The sequence below is a fragment of the Pyrus communis genome, chromosome 6, assembly GCF_963583255.1.
Source record: "Pyrus communis chromosome 6, drPyrComm1.1, whole genome shotgun sequence".
Lineage (NCBI taxonomy): Eukaryota > Viridiplantae > Streptophyta > Magnoliopsida > Rosales > Rosaceae > Pyrus > Pyrus communis.
Genome location: NC_084808.1, coordinates 7,996,620 through 8,017,812, shown reverse-complemented (window position 1 = coordinate 8,017,812; position 21,193 = coordinate 7,996,620). Strand labels below are relative to the sequence as shown.

The window sequence follows — 21,193 nt, the reverse complement described above, 5'->3', positions numbered from 1 at the left end:
CTCCAAGTGCCGGCTGATTGCTTCTTTTACTTTGCCATGCGAGTAAGAACAAGGACAAAGAAAAAGACAGGGAAAGAGCATGATATGAGATACTTTTGCTTTTGACCTTGATGATATGAGATACCTTTGCTTTTGAAGAAACGGTGAATGAATCAGCACATGTATTTGTTGTGCTGTTTCCTCCTGGGTCATCTGTACTCCAGGCATTTGGTATCATCTTTGGGGAAGAAGAAAGAATTGAGTATTTCGAAAGGCTTTGCTGGGAGTGCGCCCTCAGAGGTGAGGGAGAGTTGGGCATTTTCTTCAGGTTTGCCCTGCCATAAAAGACGAAGGTCGACATATATAGAGATAATATCAAGTGGTGGTACTTTTTACCCTTGTCGACAAATGTCTCTTCGATATCTGAACGACGCCTCTTCGATTTCTGAGCAGGCGCCCCTTCGATTTCTGAACGACACCCCTTTGCTTTCTGAACGACACGTAGTAGTGCGGATGCGGCTCTTTTTGACAAAGCTGCACACGTCTTCTGAAAAGCAGAGAAAGCGTCGCCGAAATTTACGCTTGTCGGCAAAAATGTAGCTGCGATGATGACCTCCACGTGAACTTTTGACAAAGTTGAACGCGTTTTCTGAAAAGCAGAGAAAACGTCGCCGAACTTTCACCGGAAATTCCGGCGTTTTGAATCGGTGGACGCGTCGCCTTGGCTTTTTTATTGAGCTATCGATCACCACAACAAACACACTCTGAAGATTTCCCATTCTTGAAAATCGACTCCGGCCCTTTGAAATTTAACTCCATCCCTTCTCTTTGAACACTTTTGAAAAATGGCAAACCCATCGAACCTTAGCTTGGAATTGAGCCTTAGCAGTGATACGGGCGCGCCGCGTCAAGGTAACGTATAGCGCCCTTCTTTCTTATCTTCTAACGGTCCTCTTACAGGTGAAGACTCTGTGATGCAGGACGCCACAACAGCTACAATAGTAGCTAGGAACCTCCTCACTCCAAAAGATAGTAGGCTGCTGTCAGGACGGTCCGATGAGTTGGCCGTTCAAGAGTCCCTCGCACTTAGTGTTCAGTGTGCGAGTTCTGTGTCCAACATGGGCCAACGCCTGCTTGCCCGCTCCCGTCAGGTGGAATCATTGATGGCGGAGGTGGAAAGTCTTAAGCAAGAGATCAAACTGCTTAAGTACGAGAATAGAAGTTTGCATGTGCTTGCAAACAACTATTCGACGGGCATGAAGAGGAAGCTTGATGAGCTGCAAGAATCCAATAGTCGCATGCAAAGTGACCGTCAAAGTGACCGTCAAAGGCTTGCGGCTTACTTCCAGAGGCACATTTTTCCTGGCTCGTCCAGCGTTTGGCCAAGTATTGAGGCCTCGAATGCTCTATCTCCGATGCCTCCTGCTCCGATGCCTTCCGCTCCGATGCCTCCCGCTTCTATGCCTTCCGCATCTATGCCTTCCGCTTCTAGAGTTTTGCCCAGTAGTGGGGCTTCAAGCAAACAACCTCTGTGAAGGCTCCATCTTTCTCCATGTTTAGTATCTCTTTTTTTTTTTTTTTTTTTTTCAATTTTTTTTTTTTTATTTTTTTTATTTTTTATGAACAAGCTTTGTTTTATTCAGTGCATTGGGTTGCCTCCCAAGTAGCGCTTTCTTTTACGTCTTGCAGCCGGACGAAGAACCCAATCACTCCAGGATGTGTTCACGAATCGGATGAGAACTCCGAGTCATAAACTAGTACCTAGAACAACAAACAAAACAAGATTAAGAAACTGGAATAAAATAAAAACAAACGAAAATAAAACAATCCAAGGAATTAGCAAATTTTCTAATCCCCGGCAACGGCGCCAAAATTTGATGCGTGATTTATACGCACACAAATTAAACCCTCTTTTTATCAATTGTAGTATATGTATAAGTAGGGATCGTTCTGGACCGGGGATTAGGAGGGATTGTTAATCACTTGGATTTGACTCAAAAACGTAAAATAAAGTTTAAAACACTATACTAGACTCAAAGAATGCAAAACTAAACTTTAAATCACTAAGACAAACCAAAGACTCAAAATGCTTTAAAACATAAACTAAATTGAACAATAAGGAAAAAGGGGGGAAGAGTTTTGATTTGACGAAAATTGAAATAACAAAACAAGTTAATAAACTAAGCAGAATGTAAATGTGAATATGGATGATGGAATAAATGGAATGAAGGCTAGCTAAGGGGTTCTTCTCCACACATGTTATACTTGCATACAAGATTGATTCTCAGTTGGTCTTTCGATAAATTATGAAACTCAATGCTCCAAGTTAATTAGGTCCGCTTAAATTAACTTTCAGATTTCCCTAAATTCATTGGATTGAATGGAATACGCATTACAACCAAATTATTCTTAATCAAAGTCCCTAACTATGGAATACGCATGATAGAGACATTCAACAAAGATCATTAAGTTCAATGAAAATTAGAAGTGTTGACGAGGCATTCGTTACTATGGAATACGCATGAAACTTATGCCAAGAATTCGTTTAACGCGATTGTTTATAAGCAACCTCCACTACTTGTGAATATAAGTTCATAACGATTAGGTGAAACTCACTTATATTCTAGCGTCATATTCATGCATGAAAATTAAGCTTGCAATCTCAATGAACATACATAAATAAGTTATCAATCAAACAGTTAAACGAATTGAATCCACAACTTATGAAATTCCAACCAAAAGTAATCAATTCATATTGCAAATATAAACATAGTTTCGAATCACCCCCTAGCTAAAGGGGGATTAGTTCCTCATTACTTTGAAATCAAAGAAACACCTAAACATTCCAACAACTCAAACTTGAATTGTATGAACGTTTAGGCATTCTTCTCTTCCATTCCTCATACGTACAAAACAAAGAGAATTGAATTTAAACTTTGAAATCAAAGAAACACCTAAACATTCCAACAACTCAAACTTGAATTGTATGAACGTTTAGGCCCTCTTATCTTCCTCGTTGTTGTAGCACAAGGTCTAAGGTGAGGTTTGGGGAATTATGGAAATGGATGAGGAATGGTGGAAGGGGGACTCACGGTTAGGGAATAATGGAAGTGTTTGAGGGGTGTTGTGTTGTGAAATGGAATGAGATCTCCATGAATGAATGAATGCAAGGGTATTTATAGGAGTAGTGGAGGGAACATATGGCTATGTCATTTGTAGGTGAAGTAGGTGGATGTTGTAGGTGAAGTAGGTGGATGTTGTAGGTGAGTAGGTGGATGTTGTAGGTGAAGTAGGTGGATGTTGTAGGTGAAGTAGGTGGATGTTGTAGGTGAAGTAGGTGGATGTTGTAGGTGAGTAGGTGGATGTTGTAGGTGAAGTAGGTGGATGTTGTAGGTGATTATGAGTGATAAGTGATAAGTGTATGATATGTTAAGTGATAAGTGAATGATTATGATAAGTGATAAATGAATGTATGATATGATAAGTGGTGAATGATATGTGGTGAATGATAAGTGGTAGTGTTTAAGTATTTAAAATAGGGAACAAAGCCCTTCCTTGCATGGCAAGGAAGGGAGACACAAGGAAACACACGACAATGTCCTAAGGTTGCTAGGAATGTTGTTTTTGTGTTCTAAAATGCGTAGGAGTTTTCAATGATGCTTAAACATGAGGTCTTTTTAGGATTTAACTTTCCTACTTCAAGTCTTCAATTTCGTCCAAACTTTGGCTCCATGGATAAGCTATCCAATCCATGCCCAAAAATGCTCCAAATAGCCTCAAAATGCACTTTCTTGCTCCCTAAGCCCTTAGAACCTGAAAACACACAAAAGAAGCATAAAGAACTAAAATAACTAAAGAAACATAACGTAAATGTACGAGAACAAGCCATTTAAGTCGCATGAATATGCTCCTATCAATGTTTAACACCATTTAAACACCAAAATGTCCAGCCCATATACTATCCACGCATGCTATCCAATCTAAGTCCAAAACTGCTCCAAATTGCTCTAGTTTGCCATTTATTGTCATCTTTACCAACTGGACCTACAATAATACGAAAATAACTTAAATTACCAAAATAAATGGAAATTAACTAAGTAAATGCAAAGAAATAAGATAACAAAGTCACATAAATATACTCCTATCACACCCCGAGTCCGTTTTGGACATCGATTTAGTGAAATTCCAAAGTTTTAACGTAGTTAACCACCGGGGCGTCTCGATTGACTTTTTAGGGTTGATCGTCGACCTTCTTGTTGACTTTTTACAAAATTTTTCAGGGACCCTTCTTAGCGTATTGCGATACCCTAATTCCAAATTTGCACTCCGTTTTCCCAAATTTTATTGTTTTAGTGGAGTTTTACTAATGGGTCCTAATATTATGCTTAGGTGCGATTAAGGGTGGGCATGGTGCATTTCGGTGTGGTTCCACCTCTAAACCGGAACTGGAACCGAAAAATATCAACGATTTGGTTTGGTGCGGTTCCGTTTAAATTTATTACTAGAACCTTACGGTTTGATCTACACCGGTTTCGATTCGGTTCTTGTTGGTTTACGGTTTCGAATACTAAATTATTTGAACACGAAATCATCATGCATTCAAATACATCTTCTAAAACTGATTATATAAAGCTGCATACAACACATATTCTTTTTAATGAAAATGTCTTTGGTTAGTGGCACCAAGTCAACAAAAGGAGAATTAAAAGAAATATGCATAAAAATACAAAGCAATACAGACTCTGGCTTTAGTCTTTACTCTGGCATATGACCTGCCTTGATTAATGGCAAGTGATTTCACCCAAAACTTGTTTGATGGACTCAAGAGACTCAAGTACTAAGTATATTAAATGTCTGTAAACAAATGCAAGTGGTTATGCCACTTCATACGTGTGTTGGGGTGTTGAGTTTGTAAATGATTGAATAAAGCACGCATCCAATTGAAAGTGCAACCTAAAGGGTAAAGGCTTTCTTCTAGTTGATTGACCAGAAATGCTGATACATGACCCCTGCAACCTTCCTATTTTCCAGTTCCATGTCAACTCCAAGTATTCTAGACTTTTGTTATTGGTTTTATTCTTTACTGTGCCTCTGCAACTGTGTTTCTACAATAAGTCCAAATCGAAAGTTGTAATCAAGTAATGCAGTTAACTTTACTATAGGTATGAAAGCTTACGAGGCGATCAGCAATCAAGTGATGCTAAGCAATTGAAGTCTGTTCCTTTCAATGTAATTGTGACAGAGAAACCAGAGATTGTTGTAAAATTACAAAGACATAACAATCTTAGAATCAGGATGGCATTATCAGGTAAACGTCAAACACATGCCATCTCTTGTTTATTTTTCTTTTAGGGGTTTGGGGTGAGAAGAGAATGGAAAACCAGTAGAACTCAACCATATTCCCAATCTCAGATATGAGAAAAGATAGAGAAAATACCAAAGAGAAACATAACAAAGATGCACTAAATAATCTCAAAAGTAGTATAACTTACATCTTCCTCCATTGGTCGGCTGTGAAGAGAGGGAGATAAACACAAAACCAAAGAAAGAGGAAAACTTATTAGTACTTCATTAAAGAAAAGCTAAGAAGAAATTCCATTGACACATCAAACTAATCATTACCTCATCTCAAACAGAGGTTTTTGGGAAGTTCTTAATCCAAAAGATGAACCTGGTCATATCTATATACACTCTCCAACCAAAGGGGGCTATTTTTTAACCCCTTCGATAATTTATTATTTTAAGTTTGTTCTTTAACTTTATCGGTTAATTGAATAAACTATCATATTAAAATATTGTTTTAAGTTTCATGTTATTAAATATTTTAATTTTACTTGCATGTTAACAACTTAGACATTAAAATGAGGTAAGATAATATGGAAGGGTGAAAGAGATATGAGAAATGGTGTAGAAATAACTAAGGTATTTATAGGAAAAAATTAAAAATTTTAATTCTTCTTTTAATTTCGTCTTTGAAAAAAAAAATAAAAAAAAGAGGCTACATGATGTTAGCTAGTAGCACAGCTGGGCCCAACTTTCAAGGTTGACTATGTTTGGCCAGCGTTTTGGCCATTTGGCTATATTTTAACCTTGTGGTCCTAAATTTTTTTGGCCTAACCCTCCTCCATTAGAGATGAGTTTTGTGTCAAAACGAGTTATGTTCTGACCCAGGACCCTATGGCAGGTTCGGTTGGAAATTATCTTAATTGGTTCCTTATCAGTTTCTTTTTGGAGTCGTTGATGCACACTGTAAATAAATGTCACCTTGATCGGCCACGAAGGATACTGTTGTGGTTTGGCATCCCAGGCGTGCAACTATAACTGGCTGCATCAATATCAAGTTATGATTTAGATATTTCTCTATTTGGCCTTGTTTAGTGTTAAAGGATTAGATTTGATTAGAGAAGTCACTTTATTCCATGTAATTTTGAATCAAGAAATAGGGATATAGCTCCAATGCTACGAGTATATTACTTTTTGGGGGAAAATGTACTCAATCAAACCCAACGAATTTACACAATTACTTACATCCTTTCTGTTGAAATAACGATAAGGGTTAGGGTTTAATATCTCAATCAATCTCCACAGTTGTATTTTTTGTTGATTTAACTGTTGCTGTAATTATTGTTAATTTTCATTAATTTGACTGATTAGAGGAACCCTGTAAAATTCATTTTGCTGTTATATAATTTAGTAGTTGAATTAAAATCCCTGTTTACCCTAATGATGCATTTTCCAAGCTCTGAATTTCAATTTTATAGATTTGAAATTCATCGATTTGAATGGTTTGCATTTCTAATTTGAAGAAATTCGAGCTTTGCCTTACCCACTGAAGTTTTTTCAATTGGGTGGAACTATGAGGCAAAGACAGAGTGTTGCTGTCTCACCATCAGCAGAATCAGGCAAAACAGAAAACCCAGTTCCGTCGAAATTAGGTCCACAACAAAAAGAAGCCTCACAACTTGGCGTTCTAGGCTCCTCCAAGAAAGTTTTTGCACCCCGCTTGGCCTTTCAAATAGCAAATGCTCTGTTGATTCAGACCTATTTTAACCCTGATGAACACTGGCAAGCCCTTGAAGTTGCGCATCGCATAACTTTCGGGTACCCACTAATTTCACCTTTCTTTTACTAGGTAAAGGGTGAAGATTCTTGATTTAAAAGGGTAAGTACAATATAAATTGTTGTGCAAATGACAGGTATGGCCATTTGGCGTGGGAGTGGAGAAAGGGGATTCGTAGCTATTTGCATCCGTTTCTCTTTGCTTTCCTTTACAAAGCGATTGCCATGATGGGTCTTGATAACCCATGGTTCATGGTAATGGCTTTTACAACATTAGACATTTTATGTTATATATATTTGTATGTAAGGAAGAACGGATTCCTATGAACTGTATGTTAAGCTGAGTTGTGGAGCTAAAAGTTCTTACTTGTTACTAGTTAAGAAATGACTATTGGAAACAACAAGGGGTCAGTTGTATGAATGCTAAAACGCCACTGCCCCTGGTGCTGCACCAAGTTTGGAAAGATGCATCACTTGAGAAAATAATCTTATTCTGATTTTAAATATTCATTGTTGCTCATAGAAGCTATTATGAAATGCTATCATCAAGTGATTCAGAAAACTTAAATAAGATTTTTCAGTTGCATTGGTATTTCTTCTAGTAAGGTTTCCCTTGATTTCCTTCTGCTTAACTGCACCCTCAAATGGCACCACACTTCTGCTGCACCACACTTCGGCTGTTTCAGTCCTTTTTTGCTGCATTTGGTGATTTATACTTGTATAAGCTCTCTGTCATCATCTTTGGTGACTGCGTTGCTAAATGGGCTGTATCCTTCTGTAGGAGGGGCTCTTTACTTCTGTAATGATAATATTTCATGTCTAACACTATGTTTATTTTAAATAGTGAATTTCAATTACTATTACCGGCTGAAAACACTATTGTAAACATCAGGCTCTTTCTGGTAAAGTATGTACTTAACTCAATTCCAGCTGTTTTCACAATTGACTAATCGGTTTATGTTTTACTGTATCACACGTACATTTTCAAATAGTTTGGAGACTGTTCTTACCCTTGTGAGCCTGTACTACTGGCCCTGTATAAGGCCTTCTTACAGCAAACTTCCTTTGGAATCAAGGAAGTGGGGTTTGATTATTGCCGCATTAGCTTGTGCTATCAGACCAACGATTGCTATCATATGGCTGTATGTTGGCCTTCTTGAGCTATTTTTGACACGTGATAAACTGAGATTCATTTTTCTGGAAGTGGCTCCCATGGGGTAAGTATAGCCAATCTCCCTCGGAATACATTTCCATAGTGCTTAAAATTATTAGGAACTTTATCGTGAATTGTTCGTGCTTCTGAATTATATCATAGGTTATTCCCATAATGATATTTGTCCTGTTTGTTTTCTCTTTTATTTCGGCAGTGGACTTGTAATTTTTAATGAAGCTTGAATTGTGAGTTTTTTGAAGTTTGGCTTTAATGGTAACATGGAGTTATAGTTGATGAGTGTGCAATGATGCGATTGGGATAGATGCAAAAGAAGAGAAACTTGTTGTCGCACCAATTGGTCCTTATATAAAAGAAGCGGCAGCTGTAGGGTTATTGGTGATTAAGGAAATGTGATATGCAAGTGATAAAGGTGATGAAGACAGTAATGATACCTCGAAGTGTCTGTCATTTAAAACCAGTCTGGCCTTATATAATATGAGTTTTTACCTGATTATGTAAATAATTTGGTAAATCATGTCTTATTTTCGTTTTAGTAGTCCCCGTGTTTTAAGTTAAGCAACATCTAGGAAAGATGGCAGCACCACTTCAAGGTGTGACAAAAAATCTTAATGAATTGTCTAAGCCCTTATGGAACCAGTCCATGCATTCATGTCAATTATGTGTAGCTTTGCATAATTGTATTGACATTATAATCGTTCTCTTTACTTTCTTTGTACCTCTTAATTTTCTAAGATTCAATTTTCTTTCTGCTGGTGGAGACTATTATGGGACTCACAAGTGGTACTGGTACTTCACTCAAGGATTTACAGTCATGATATTCTCTTTCTTACCATTTTCTGTTGCTGGAATCATGCAATCCAAACATTGGAAGCTTTCTGGCCTTATTTCATGGGTTTGAGGACTTTATAGTGTGCTAGGCCACAAAGAATTCAGGTACCTCTTCTATTATTTATACAATTAAAATGGTTCTTTGATCGTTCATTCTGTTTACAACTAATACTCTTCTAATTTGACTTTTGAGTTACAGGTTTGTTCTGCCCGTACTTCCTATAGCTTTGATGTACTCTGGGCATTCCTTAGCTGCATTAAGAACATTGGTTTCTGCAAATGGTAAAGGAAAAGAACCATTGAATATCAATAACAAATGCCCTGCAAAAATGCAGTTGGCCATCTTTTTCTTGCTTGCTACCAATATTCCAATGGCCCTGTATATGAGTTTGGTTCATCAGGTACTCATTTTGCTTTCTGATAAACACAAGGGCTGGGTAACTTTTATTGTTCTTTGGCATGTACTCAACTTTAAATGCTATACTCTACTACTATCTTGAATGTTTTTATTTAAGTTGTTTTATGGTCCCTATTCCTCTTCCATCTTTCCTTTTGGATAACACTTTTGAACATGCCTAAACAGAGAGGAACCGAGGATGTTACATACTATCTATCCAAAGAAGTGCTTCACGGAAAAGTGACAAATGTACTTTTTCTGATGCCTTGCCACGCTACACCTTACTACTCTACAGTTCACCGCAACCTTCCGATGAGATTCCTAGACTGCTCACCAAGGTTTGATCTTTAACTACTTGGAAAGAATTATTTCTTTGTTGCCGCTCTTCATGCAAGTGGTTTTGTAACTTGTACACTGTTGGAAATTTTGTCGACAGTAAAGAAAAAGGAATCCTAGATGAATCAGACCAATTCATGATGGATCCTGTTGGTTTTACGTCAGAACTTGCAAAGAATTGGTCTTTCCCTAGTCACATTGTATTATTTGATTCGGAAGAAAAACAGTTGAGGGATTTTCTGATCTCACATTCTTTCAGAGAGGTGCATGCTACAACTCATAATTTTACTGCTGCAGTGTTGCATTTATGCCAAATAAAAAAGTTACTTCTTAAATTGCTTGCCATGCTAGCACTGAAACTTATATCTGGCCTATGATGACAGATAAAAAGGTTTTTCCATGCTCACTTCAAAGTGGACCGTCATCTTCAAGTGTCAGTTATTGTATATGGTTTGACAGGCGACTGATTATTGTTTATGCAACTATTATCACTCCAGCTGGAACAAGTTATTGACTTTAGGTCTTGATGAATGGAGTGGATTGCCAGAGCTTGGGGTTATTGGAGACTCTGCTTGCCTCAGTAGATTCCAACTTCAGATCGTCAATGCTAATGTAACAATTTTTTCCATTCATTAACCCCGGATTTTAATAATTATTTTGTTTCCATTGTTTTTTCTGCGTCTTTGTTTGATATATCTACTTGACACTACATTTCATTTTGCCATCGAGTTGATAAAAGGACCTAATATGTTGAACATAGAGCCCCTAAGAATTTGCTAGCAATTATATAAAAATGGATGTTCGGCCTTTTACAGATTATTGAACATATATTTGTTAGTTTCTACTGAGAAAAACAGAACTGCAGATAGCAATTATGATATAGAAACACAATGGTAAAAGAAAAAGACATTGACACAATTCCAACATCTTGAGCTTAAAAAGCTGTAACAATTCCCAAATGAGAGGAACACGTTCATACAATCTCCTTTTTCATCAGTATCACTACTCCAAATGATGCCCTGTAATTTCAAAAGTTCTATGGTGGTCCAGAATATTGTATACTTTATGTTTTTTAACCATTAGATCTTGGTTTTTGAATTTTGACCACACATCTAATGGTTATAAAAGCACGTTGAAGGATGTTGATGCACACAATTAGTGAGACTTTGGAACAACGTAAAGTGTTAAGTTTGTGAACTTCGCATAGTAGCTCCGGTCATTAAGTGTTGGTGAATATGTTGAAAGATAAAGATGGGGAAGCAAACACAAGATGTACGTGGTTCACCCTAAGTTGGCTACGTCCACGGGGTAGAAAAGTTCTCATTAATAGTGAAGAGTTGACACAATACATAGGTTCAAGTATAATCATCATAGTGAGTTCTAATAACGAGTTTAAGTATAGTATCGCATTAGGGATTAAGTGTAGGAGAATGGTATCCTTTGATAGTTGATGAGAGTCTTCGGCTTCCATCCGCGAGTCATTTGGTTATATCTTTTGCAAGTGTTAAGACTGATATTAGCGATGTGGTCTAAAAATGTCGAACAGTTGTGTTGTTGTAGTACATAAGCTTTTGTATTCCTATGGTAATTACTTGTCTCGCTTTTTTCCCTCTCTTGTTTGGTTAATGATTAATGAGAGTTAACATAATTGCTGTTCATCCTTTCCATCTCTTTATTTGTTGTCGCATTGTAGTTATGCTTTGAGATTATCCATTAGGTTCTTCAGCAGAAATGATTGTGTTAAAGCAGGAATGGTGAATTGATTTATAGTTACAAAAGTACAGGGCAAATATGCACATAGGTGCAGCAACACAATGATCTTTGTGATAGATGATATTTGTAAATAATCATCGAACACTAGTTCTTGTAGTATTGAAGATGATATTTCGTAAACGAAGTAGAGACCAAGAGCATATGGTTAATGGTCGTCGCCCATGCCTTGTACCGCTGATAGTCGGCTTCCATGTCCAGCTTGAACATCCCCTTACTCGTCGTTAACACGATGAGATAACCTGTACCATTCTCACCGGCTTCTGAATCTTTATACAGCTCCGCATGCATGTCCAGTATGATACCTGAGACAACACAAAACAGCTCCACTGATTAGATTGTAGCGATAAAGTTGAGCTTGTTTATGGAATTTTTCATTTACTCGACGTACATTCCTTCTTGCTTTTCAACAGACCGAGCTTCCTCATTTGAACAAGAACCTGTGTAGTTGAATTAAGAATTAAAGGTTAGGCTCTGATTAATGCTTTAGGTGACAAAAATGGCAGAAAACACGTTAAACATGCAGACCTTGGCTTCATTGTTGAGGATGACGGACACCGATCTAACTGTGTACTTCCCTAAAAACACATAATTTGCAATTTCAATTAGCGCCCAGATGAGTAAAACAACATAGAAATTCAGGAATTCGAAACCGAAATCCAGGCTCATTCGAGAGTCGGAGAATCAGGATTGCAGTAAAATTACATAGTTCAATTGCTGAAAAGATCACTTTCAGTATTTGATCGACATGTCATCAATGTTTGATTATGTCGAGAGTTAAATCATTTCAGCAATTGGGTTTTAGAAACTCGTCGTTTTGGTCAATTTCTTTAAAGAAATGGTTAAATTAATGAAGATCTAAAGTAGAAGTACAAACCGTCTGGTGTTTCAGTGGTGAGCTGGGCACCTGTTGCAAGCATTGATCTATACTTCTCAAAGTCGAAATCAACCTCCTCAGGGTTATCCTCGATAGGCATCACAGGTGCAGTCCCATTTAGTCTTTTGTTGCAGCATCCTGTTCTTTCTTTCAATGTCGCTGCTCCCTTCAACGCTATATGTTTCAAACACCACCAATGGAAAAATAAAGACCCAGAAAAAAGTTAGAGGAAAATACTGTAATCGTTAAAAATCTTGAGTATCAGAGACTCAGAGCATCATAGAAAATCCCTTATTATTCGTATTGGTTTGAATATTTAATTCCTTCATTGTTGGATTAGGTATGAATGGTTGAGATGTACTTTTTGTGTCCATCTTTAACCGTTCATATGTAGTACTAGATGAGCTGTGCTACTGCCAGTCGTACATTTCTAACATTTGATGTATGTGGGGCCTACAATACATCGCTCTTCAGGATTCGCACGTACGCATTAACCGTATCAATACCCAGATTACACAAGGCACCACCACATATAGCTCATTTATGTTTTAAACCAAGTTAGGGAACAAAGATAAGGGATATAGGATATTTACATGTTGTAGCTGCAGCTGTTAGAGTTAAGATGTCACTTGCACTTGTGCTATTCATGGCTGAACCTATTACACTGCTGAGCTGCTCCTTTCTTGCCCCCATTGCTTCTGCAACTTTTGCACACTGGGCCGCCACCAGCGCGGCTGCAGAAGCGACTGCAGCTTCCTTGGCAGTGCTTGACTCATCATTTTCTGATTTTTCAGCTGCAATAGCAGCAAGCGCAGCCGCTACCCCCGCCATTGATATTGCTGCATGGACTTCAGCTCTTTGCAGCCTGTGCTCCTCTTTCCGCCTTCGCTTAATGTCTTTAAGCCATTTCTTGATCGACATATTCTTAAATGGCACCATGTTCCATGACATCTGCATAACAGAAGAATGTATGAGCAACGTAATAGAGTGATACCTCCAATTTTTATACACGTATAGAAAAATGCAGTATATTACAACGTAGGAACCAATTCTACGTACCCATTTGTTCCGTAAAAAGCCGTTGTAGTTCAATTCTGGATGCATAGCTTGTTGCATCCATATAAACGACTAAAGAAAACAAAACTACAGTATGTTATCAACAAAATTGGTTTTAAGATATTCAATTAGCTAAGATGTATTTATATGCATCGTATATGTGTTTCACCTTCACATCATTGTATTTCCATGGTGGTGGAGGCTTGAGATCTGCATCATCCATCTTGTCTAGCTTCTGAGAGAGTTATAAAATCAATGTTGTAAACTTTCTTATGGTCTGACAAAATAAAAAACTAGAAGTGCGACGAATTCGACTTACAGTGTAAGGACTCTTGTTGTGGTTCTCAAACTTCACAATTGGATCGTCGAGTAGAACCACGGATCGATCTTGTTGGTCTGGTTGAAAAGCTTGCACTGCAAAGTTGCACCATGCAAGGGAAAGAAAATCCATTGTCTCAGGATGCGACTCCGAAGGAGTTGGAGTAGTGAAATGTGAATCCATGCACTTCAGCAGCAAATGGGAGCTAAAAGGGTACTTCGGAGATGGAGATTAACAGAATATGAGATTGGAACTACTCGGTGTCAAATAAGCATATAAATAGACATGCAAAAATCACTGAATAAATCTTGTTCCCTCTCCACTCGCTTTGCACGCCCAAAAGCTTCCACCAAAAGATATTTGGACAGATGAGATATTACAGTTGGAAAGGTTGTTTAGATATGAATAATAATAAAATCTAGTTGCCAACAAAGGGACTATCTTGATGTCACAAGTTGTCATAAAAGCAAAAATTTGTGTAGTTAAGTTGGCTAAAACAATGCGTTCTAATTATAATATTACAGGGGTCGGACATGATTGCCACTCTCTATATTTTTTATGCCAATGTACTCATTTTCTGCACTCGAGTTTGAATTCATTTGGAGAAAAACAGGTTTTGATTAGGGCACCCAAACATGTTTTTTTTTGGGGTTTTTTTTGAAATGGGTCCAAAGTAACTAAAAATTGGACCTATTTCAAAAGTCAAAAGTCAAAAGTCAGTAACAATTGAACCTATTTTAAATTTTCCCTTTTTTTTATCTTTTTTTTTTTTTAAACAAACGATATTATCTATACTAAGGGGGAGCTTAGTCTCACAATGGGCAAGCAATAATTTGATCTAAATTCACCTTTCGTAAGAATCGAACCTAAGACCTCTCACTTACAAGTGAAGAAAAATATCACTAGGCTGTAGTACTAAGTGGAAGGGTATCCAAACATGTTATGAGAGAGAACACATGCGAACCACTATGGAATCATAAAGAGAATCGATAGGGCCTTTTGTTTTGTACCTTTAAATGAAAACCATGAATGGCTAAGCATGAAGGAAATTAAGCTTGATGGAGCTGGCCGGACCACCACATCAAAGCCTCTAAAACTATAACAGCCTAGAATTAGAAAAGGAAGAGAGAGGCACAACAACCCTCCAAGCATGCACTTAGTGGCTTGGGTCAGCTTTGACATGATTGATGTGAACATTTGATAAAAAGCAAGTAAACATTTAATCATTCTTTCATTAGAATAAGGATGTGCTTGATTAACTAATGGGCAATGAACTTAACAAAGATTAGCTTTTTAAAGCTAAAAAGGGTTATCAAAGTTAGCTGAGTGACTTTAATGGATGTGGTTTAGGTTTGAGAAATGATTATGGGGTCACCTTAATCGATTTTTGTCGAGGGGTACTCATGGACTTTTGAAGATTTGGTTAAAGCTGTGCTCATTAGGCTCATGTGACAACCAAATACTCATTAGGCTTAGATGCTTAATTATTACATGTTTGTTTAATGGGGGATTATAATTCGATTCCAATGTGAGTCCAGGGACAATGTACTGCTTCTTGATTAGTTGAAAGGAAGTGATTTCTATGTAGTTATACAAAATTGCTTCTAGATTAAATAAATGAAAGTAAAATTAAGGAATAAAAATTACCAAGGATATATGCAGAGGGAGAAAATGATGTCAAAAAATTATTTCCTTAGTTAGGTCTTTTGTTTTTTAAATTATCAAGATCATTTCCTTAGTTTAGTTTAATAACAGGATGCCAAACACCAGTTTGATATTTCTGACAAAAAAAAAAAAAAAAAAAAAAAACACCCAGTTTGATATATACAGAAGCAAGGTAATAGATATCAAGAAAAATTTTAAAAGGAATGGAAAATTTTAGCATTAGATTTGGATGCTTAGGTTGAGTTTAATTCTTGTATATAGAAATCGTCAATTACTCGCCCTTAGTTTTAATAGTAGTGTGAGTTTGATAGCGGTGAGTTTTATCTATTAGTTGTGTACCCATTTAATTTCCTCTAAACCATTGATTATTGTCTTCACCTTCTAAAAGAATTGGCGATTTATTGTCTAGATCATTGAATATAAGAATTTAAGAATTGGAATCACTCATGATTTTTCAACCAAATTGAAGTTTGAATTCTATAAAATTAGAACCAAACTCAAACTTTCGGAGTACTGTGGATGACCTTAGTCCCTTCTTGATTAGATTTAGGTGCAAATATTAACGTGTCTACCAACTGTACAAATGGTCATACTTTAATTTATTTGAAGCAATCATTATAATCATTGAAAAGCAACCCGCATAACCGTTTACCCGTTGGGTAATTGTCTAAACCGTTATACTCATACCCATAACTGATAGGAGCATATTCATGCGACTTAAATGGCTTGTTCTCGTGCATTTACGTTATGTTTCTTTAGTTATTTTAGTACTTTAAGCTATTTTCGTGTGTTTGTAGGTCCAAAGGGCTAAAGGAGCAAAAAGATGCATTTTGGAGACTTTTGGAGCACTTTTGGGCTAAGGATGGATAGCTTATGCTTGGAGCCAAAGTGTTGGACGAAATTGAAGACCTAATTGAAGACCAAAGTGTTGAAACCTTGTTCCCTTTAGTTTTAGGACATTTAAAACCATTCATATTCTCCCATAGCCGTGACTTCCCCTTCTTTCCAACATAGTTCACATGCATTTCAGATTGCATTCCCATTCTTTAATTCAACCAACACAACCATGCACTCCACATGCATTTCCACCCTTACAAGACCCTAATCATTCATCCACACAATCTGCCATCATTCACACAAACACCATCATTGCCATGCATTCCATTCCATCTCCCATTTCAGATTGCATTTCATTCATTCCAACCAAGCCACATGCACTCCCTTTAAATATATTCAACCTAGCTGTCATTCCACTTCATTGCACATGCATTCCCTTCATAAATAATTCACATGCATTCATCATCATTCCCCCTTTAATCACATGCATAAATCAGCACATGCATCTCCCATTCCCATCAGATTTCCATCATATTCACATGCATTCCATCCTTTAAAACATTGCACATGCACTCCCTTTAATTAATTAAGCCACATGCACTCCCATCCATTTCATCATTGCAGCCAACACATGCTTTCACATGCATTTTCAGATTGTCCCCTTGCACATGCAGCCACATATTCATTGCACATGCAATTCCAACCCACATGCATCCTTTAATCATTCAAACATGCAGCCACATTCCCTCCTAGCTGTCATGTTCCCCCCATTTCACCTATAAATAAGCATCCATTGCATTTCATCCATACACAACACAATTCTCATACACACTTCCATTTCAGAAATTCATCCATTGCAGAAATGTAGACATCAAACTCCCTTGTGCCGTGCTCTCCCTTACAATCCAAACACCATCCTTCCATTTCCACCACTCCTCTTTGATAGGAGCATATTCATGCGACTTAAATGGCTTGTTCTCGTGCATTTACGTTATGTTTCTTTAGTTATTTTAGTACTTGATAGAAGCATATTTATGCGCCTTTGTTAGCTAGTTCTTATGCATTTATGTTGTGTTTTCTTACTTAATTTAGTGTTTAAAGTCATTTTCGTGTGTTTATAGGTTCATATGGCTAAGGATGCAAAAGGATGCCTTTCGGAGCCTTTTGGAGCAAATTAGAGATTGGAATGGATTGCATATGCTTAAAGCCAAGTAGATGGACGAAATTGAAGACCAAAGGAATGAAAATGAAGAACAAAGAGTTCACATTCATCACCAACACAACCATACATCCACACATTCTTTCTCCATCATTGCCGTGCAAAACACCATCATTGCAGCCACATGCACATTCCACTTAATCATTTCAGATTTCCACCATCAACAAAGAACCATTCATTAATCATTTACACTTTAATCATTCAACCACATTCACACATCACCCATTCACCTTTGTGCCATGGCTTACATGCACTTCCCACTACCTTTCATTTCAGCCAAATCACATGCATTCCCACATGCATTTCCACCCACATACACCCATAATCATTCAACACATGCATCCATAATCATCTCTCAAAACCGTGCATTTCATGTTCATTCCAACCTTTATTCCACATGCACTCCCTTTAAATAATCAACCCACATGCACCATTCAAACATAAACCCATTCACCACCAGAAAACAACCATGCCGTGGGTTCCCATTCCAGATTTCCAACATTCCCTTTTATTTTCTGTCAAAACACATGCATTCCCACCCTTTAATCACATGCATTTCTGCCACATGCATCTCCCATCACCATTTCAGCTTTCCACCTAATTCCTAGTCATCATGTTCCCCCCATTTCACCTATAAATAAGCATGCATTGCAGCCACAAAACACACACTCTTCCATTTCAGAAAACCATCTCTCATACACATTCATTCACGCCAGAAATTCCTCCCCTCTCTCTAGCACTACCATACTTCACCATTCTTCATATTTTCTGCCCAAAAACACTCCTTACCTTCCCCTACATCCATCCCTACCCTAAACACATCCTTCTACATCATCCATAACCCCCAAAACTCACCAAAACCCCTTGTGCCGCAGCAACTAGAGGAGAAGAGGCCTAAACGTTCATACAATTCAAGATTGAGTTGTTGGAATTTTTAGGTGTACTTCGATTCTTGTTTTCAATGTTTACTTTGTTATTACTCTCTAAGTTTGTTGTAATCATGAGTGGCTAAACCCCTAATTAGTTAGGGGAAAGTTTGAAGCCATGGATATGTTTGAAATATGAATTGATTTCTTCCAATTGTGATTTGTTAATTTGTGATTGCAATTCAATTATCATGTTTATTAAAGACTTGTTTTTGTATGTTGATTAGGGATGCATACTTAGTCTTCATGCATAAACTCGATGCTAGTTTATAAACGAGTTTCACCTAATTGTCACAAGTTTATAAACATGAGTAGTGAAGGTTGCTAGTCACAACCGCGTTAATTGAATTCTTGGCAAAAGTATCATGCATTCATAGTTACAATTGCCTCGTCAACACTTATAATTTTCATAGAGCATAATGATCTCTCATTGTATCTCTTCTATGCATTCATGTTGAGAACCATTGGAGAATGATTTGAATTGTCGCATGCATCATCCAATTCAATAACTTAAGGAAAATTTGAGAGTTAATTAGTGCATCACGGTTAACTTGGGATGTTGAGCATCATAGTTAATGAAAAACAATTGGAGAATCGATTCATATATAAATGTGTCATGTGTGGAGAATGGACCTCTAACTAATCCATCCATCATCTTGTTTCTCAAATCCGTTTATACAATCTGCCTAGTTTATTAACTTGTTTTATTTAATTTAATTTCGTCAAAACCTTAATCCCCCTTTACTTTAGTGTCCAACTTAGTTAGAAAGTGTCTTAGTTTGTGTTTATAAGTGTTTTGAATCAATTTATTACCCAATTTCGTCCAAAGTAGTCAAAGTGCTCAAAACTGCCCAGATTGTGTTTTTAAGGCAGTTTTGAGTGTTTTGGTGCTGTTTTGAGTCTTTTGGTTTGTTTTAGTGATTTAAGTGTTTAGTTTTACATTCTTTGAGTTTAGTTTAGTGTTTTAAACTTTATTTTACGTTTTTGAGTCAGTTTCCAAGTGATTTGCAATCCCTCCTAATCCCCGGTTAAGAACGATCCCTACTTATATCTATACTACAATTGTCAAAAAGAGGGTTTAATTTGTGCGCGTATAATTCTCGCATCAAATTTTGGCGCCGTTGCCGGGGATTAGCAACTTTGCTAATCCTTTGGATTGTTATTTTCGTTTTCTTAATAGATCAGATTCTTATGTTATTTTGTTTCTTGTTTAAGGTACTAGTTTATGACTCGGAATTCTCATCCGATTCGTGAACATATCTTGGACTTTGACGACGATTTCGAGCGAGAGTTGAGACGAAAGAGAAAGAACCCAGAACCTAGCGAATCAAGTGAAAGTTCCGAGTCCGTTTCTGAATTTGAAGAAGAGGAACCCACGGCAAGAGTGGGTGAAGAAGACATGGCAGAGGACAACCGAACAATCAAGGAGCTTTCCGCTTCGGGATTGGCCAATGCCGCACCCTTGTGCATCCAATACCCAAGGGCGGCCCTTGGCAAGACCGATGAGTTCGAATTGAAGTCAAGCTTGCTGCATCATATTCCCAAGTACCATGGGCTGTCCATGGAAGATCCAAACAAGCATTTGAAGGAGTTTGAAGTTGTATGCTCAAGCATGACACCCATTAACGTTGATGGGAATATAATGAAGATGAAAGCTTTTCCATTCTCTCTTGTGGAAAAGGCTAAAGATTGGCTTTATGAATTGGCACCCGGGACCGTTACTTCTTGGGAGAGCATGAAGAGAGCGTTCTTGGAGAAGTTCTTCCCTACTTCAAGAGTCATTCTCTTGAGGAAGAAAATTAGCGGAATCCAACAAAGTCAAGGAGAATCTTTTCCGGCATACTACGAGCGTTTTAAAGCCCTTGTTGCATCATGTCCTCAACATCAAATGAAGGAGGAGCTTCTCCTTCAATATTTCTATGAGGGCCTTCTTCCCATTGAAAGGCAAATGCTCGATGCTTCGGCGGGAGGTGCATTGGTGGACAAAACTCCTATGGCAGCCAAGACCCTAATTGCAAACCGTGCTCTAAATGCACAACAATATGAAGGACTTGGGCAAAGGGACCCCCCACGGCAACAAGTGAATGAGGTAAGTTCTCAATCCGACCTTCAAACTCAATTAGCTAATCTTACTTCTCTTGTGTCTCAGATGGCCGAAGGAATGAAGATCCATAGTCCAATTGTATGTGGCGTATGTTCTATTCAAGGTCATCCTTCGGAAAAGTGCCCTCAATTGATTGAGAATGGTGGGTGGGAGAGTGCAAACGCCATTGGATTTCCAAGCCAAAATCAACCAAGGAATGATCCATATTCCAACACATACAATCCGGGTTGGAGAGACCATCCAAACTTCAAGTGGAGGGAACCTCAACAACCTCAACAACAAGGAGGCTTTAGACAACAACCCCCGGGGTTCTACACCAAGCCATTCGGCCCCAATCCAAACCAAGCACAACCTGCCCAAAACAATCAAGGTACGTCGTTGGGAAATGAAACACTTCTTAAATTACTTACCAATTTGTCTCAGGGGCAAGAGGATCAAACCAAAGCCATGCAAAACCAAGACAAAAGGGTGGATCACTTGGAGAAACAAATTGGGCAGATTGCAGAATTTGTAGGACAATTCCGAGACAAAGGCAAGCTCCCTAGCTCAACCATTGTCAATCCAAGGGGAGGATTCGAATCTGCCAAGGCAATCATGTTGAGAAGTGGTAAGGAGGTCGAAACCACCCCAAGCACGTCCAAAACAAG

General features: G+C 37.8%; 1 protein-coding gene and 1 pseudogene across 1 annotated transcript; one reads left to right on the top strand and one right to left on the bottom strand.

Moving 5' to 3' along the window:
• The first annotated feature begins 6,263 nt into the window (after positions 1-6,263).
• On the top strand, positions 6,264-10,468 carry LOC137737982 (mannosyltransferase APTG1-like; annotated as a pseudogene).
• A 1,045-nt stretch (positions 10,469-11,513) lies between these two features.
• On the bottom strand, positions 11,514-16,151 carry LOC137735990 (VAN3-binding protein). The gene is made up of 10 exons (XM_068475341.1): positions 16,148-16,151; positions 14,806-14,828; positions 13,796-14,011; positions 13,646-13,711; positions 13,480-13,548; positions 13,014-13,371; positions 12,421-12,594; positions 12,072-12,121; positions 11,935-11,983; positions 11,514-11,848 (listed from the first exon to the last, which is right to left on the bottom strand). Exons 1-10 carry the CDS (start codon positions 16,149-16,151, stop codon positions 11,631-11,633), a joined length of 1,227 nt encoding a protein of 408 aa, XP_068331442.1. The 3' UTR covers positions 11,514-11,630.
• Between the last annotated feature and the right edge of the window lie 5,042 nt (positions 16,152-21,193).

Bases quoted from the DNA above. Each gene is read 5' to 3' on its own strand.
- LOC137735990 (XM_068475341.1), bottom strand. The intron at 13,549-13,645 runs GTGAAACACATA...TGTTTTCTTTAG, and splicing joins GGAAATACAATGATGTGAAG to TCGTTTATATGGATGCAACA. The intron at 12,595-13,013 runs GTAAATATCCTA...TGAAACATATAG, and splicing joins AACAGCTGCAGCTACAACAT to CGTTGAAGGGAGCAGCGACA.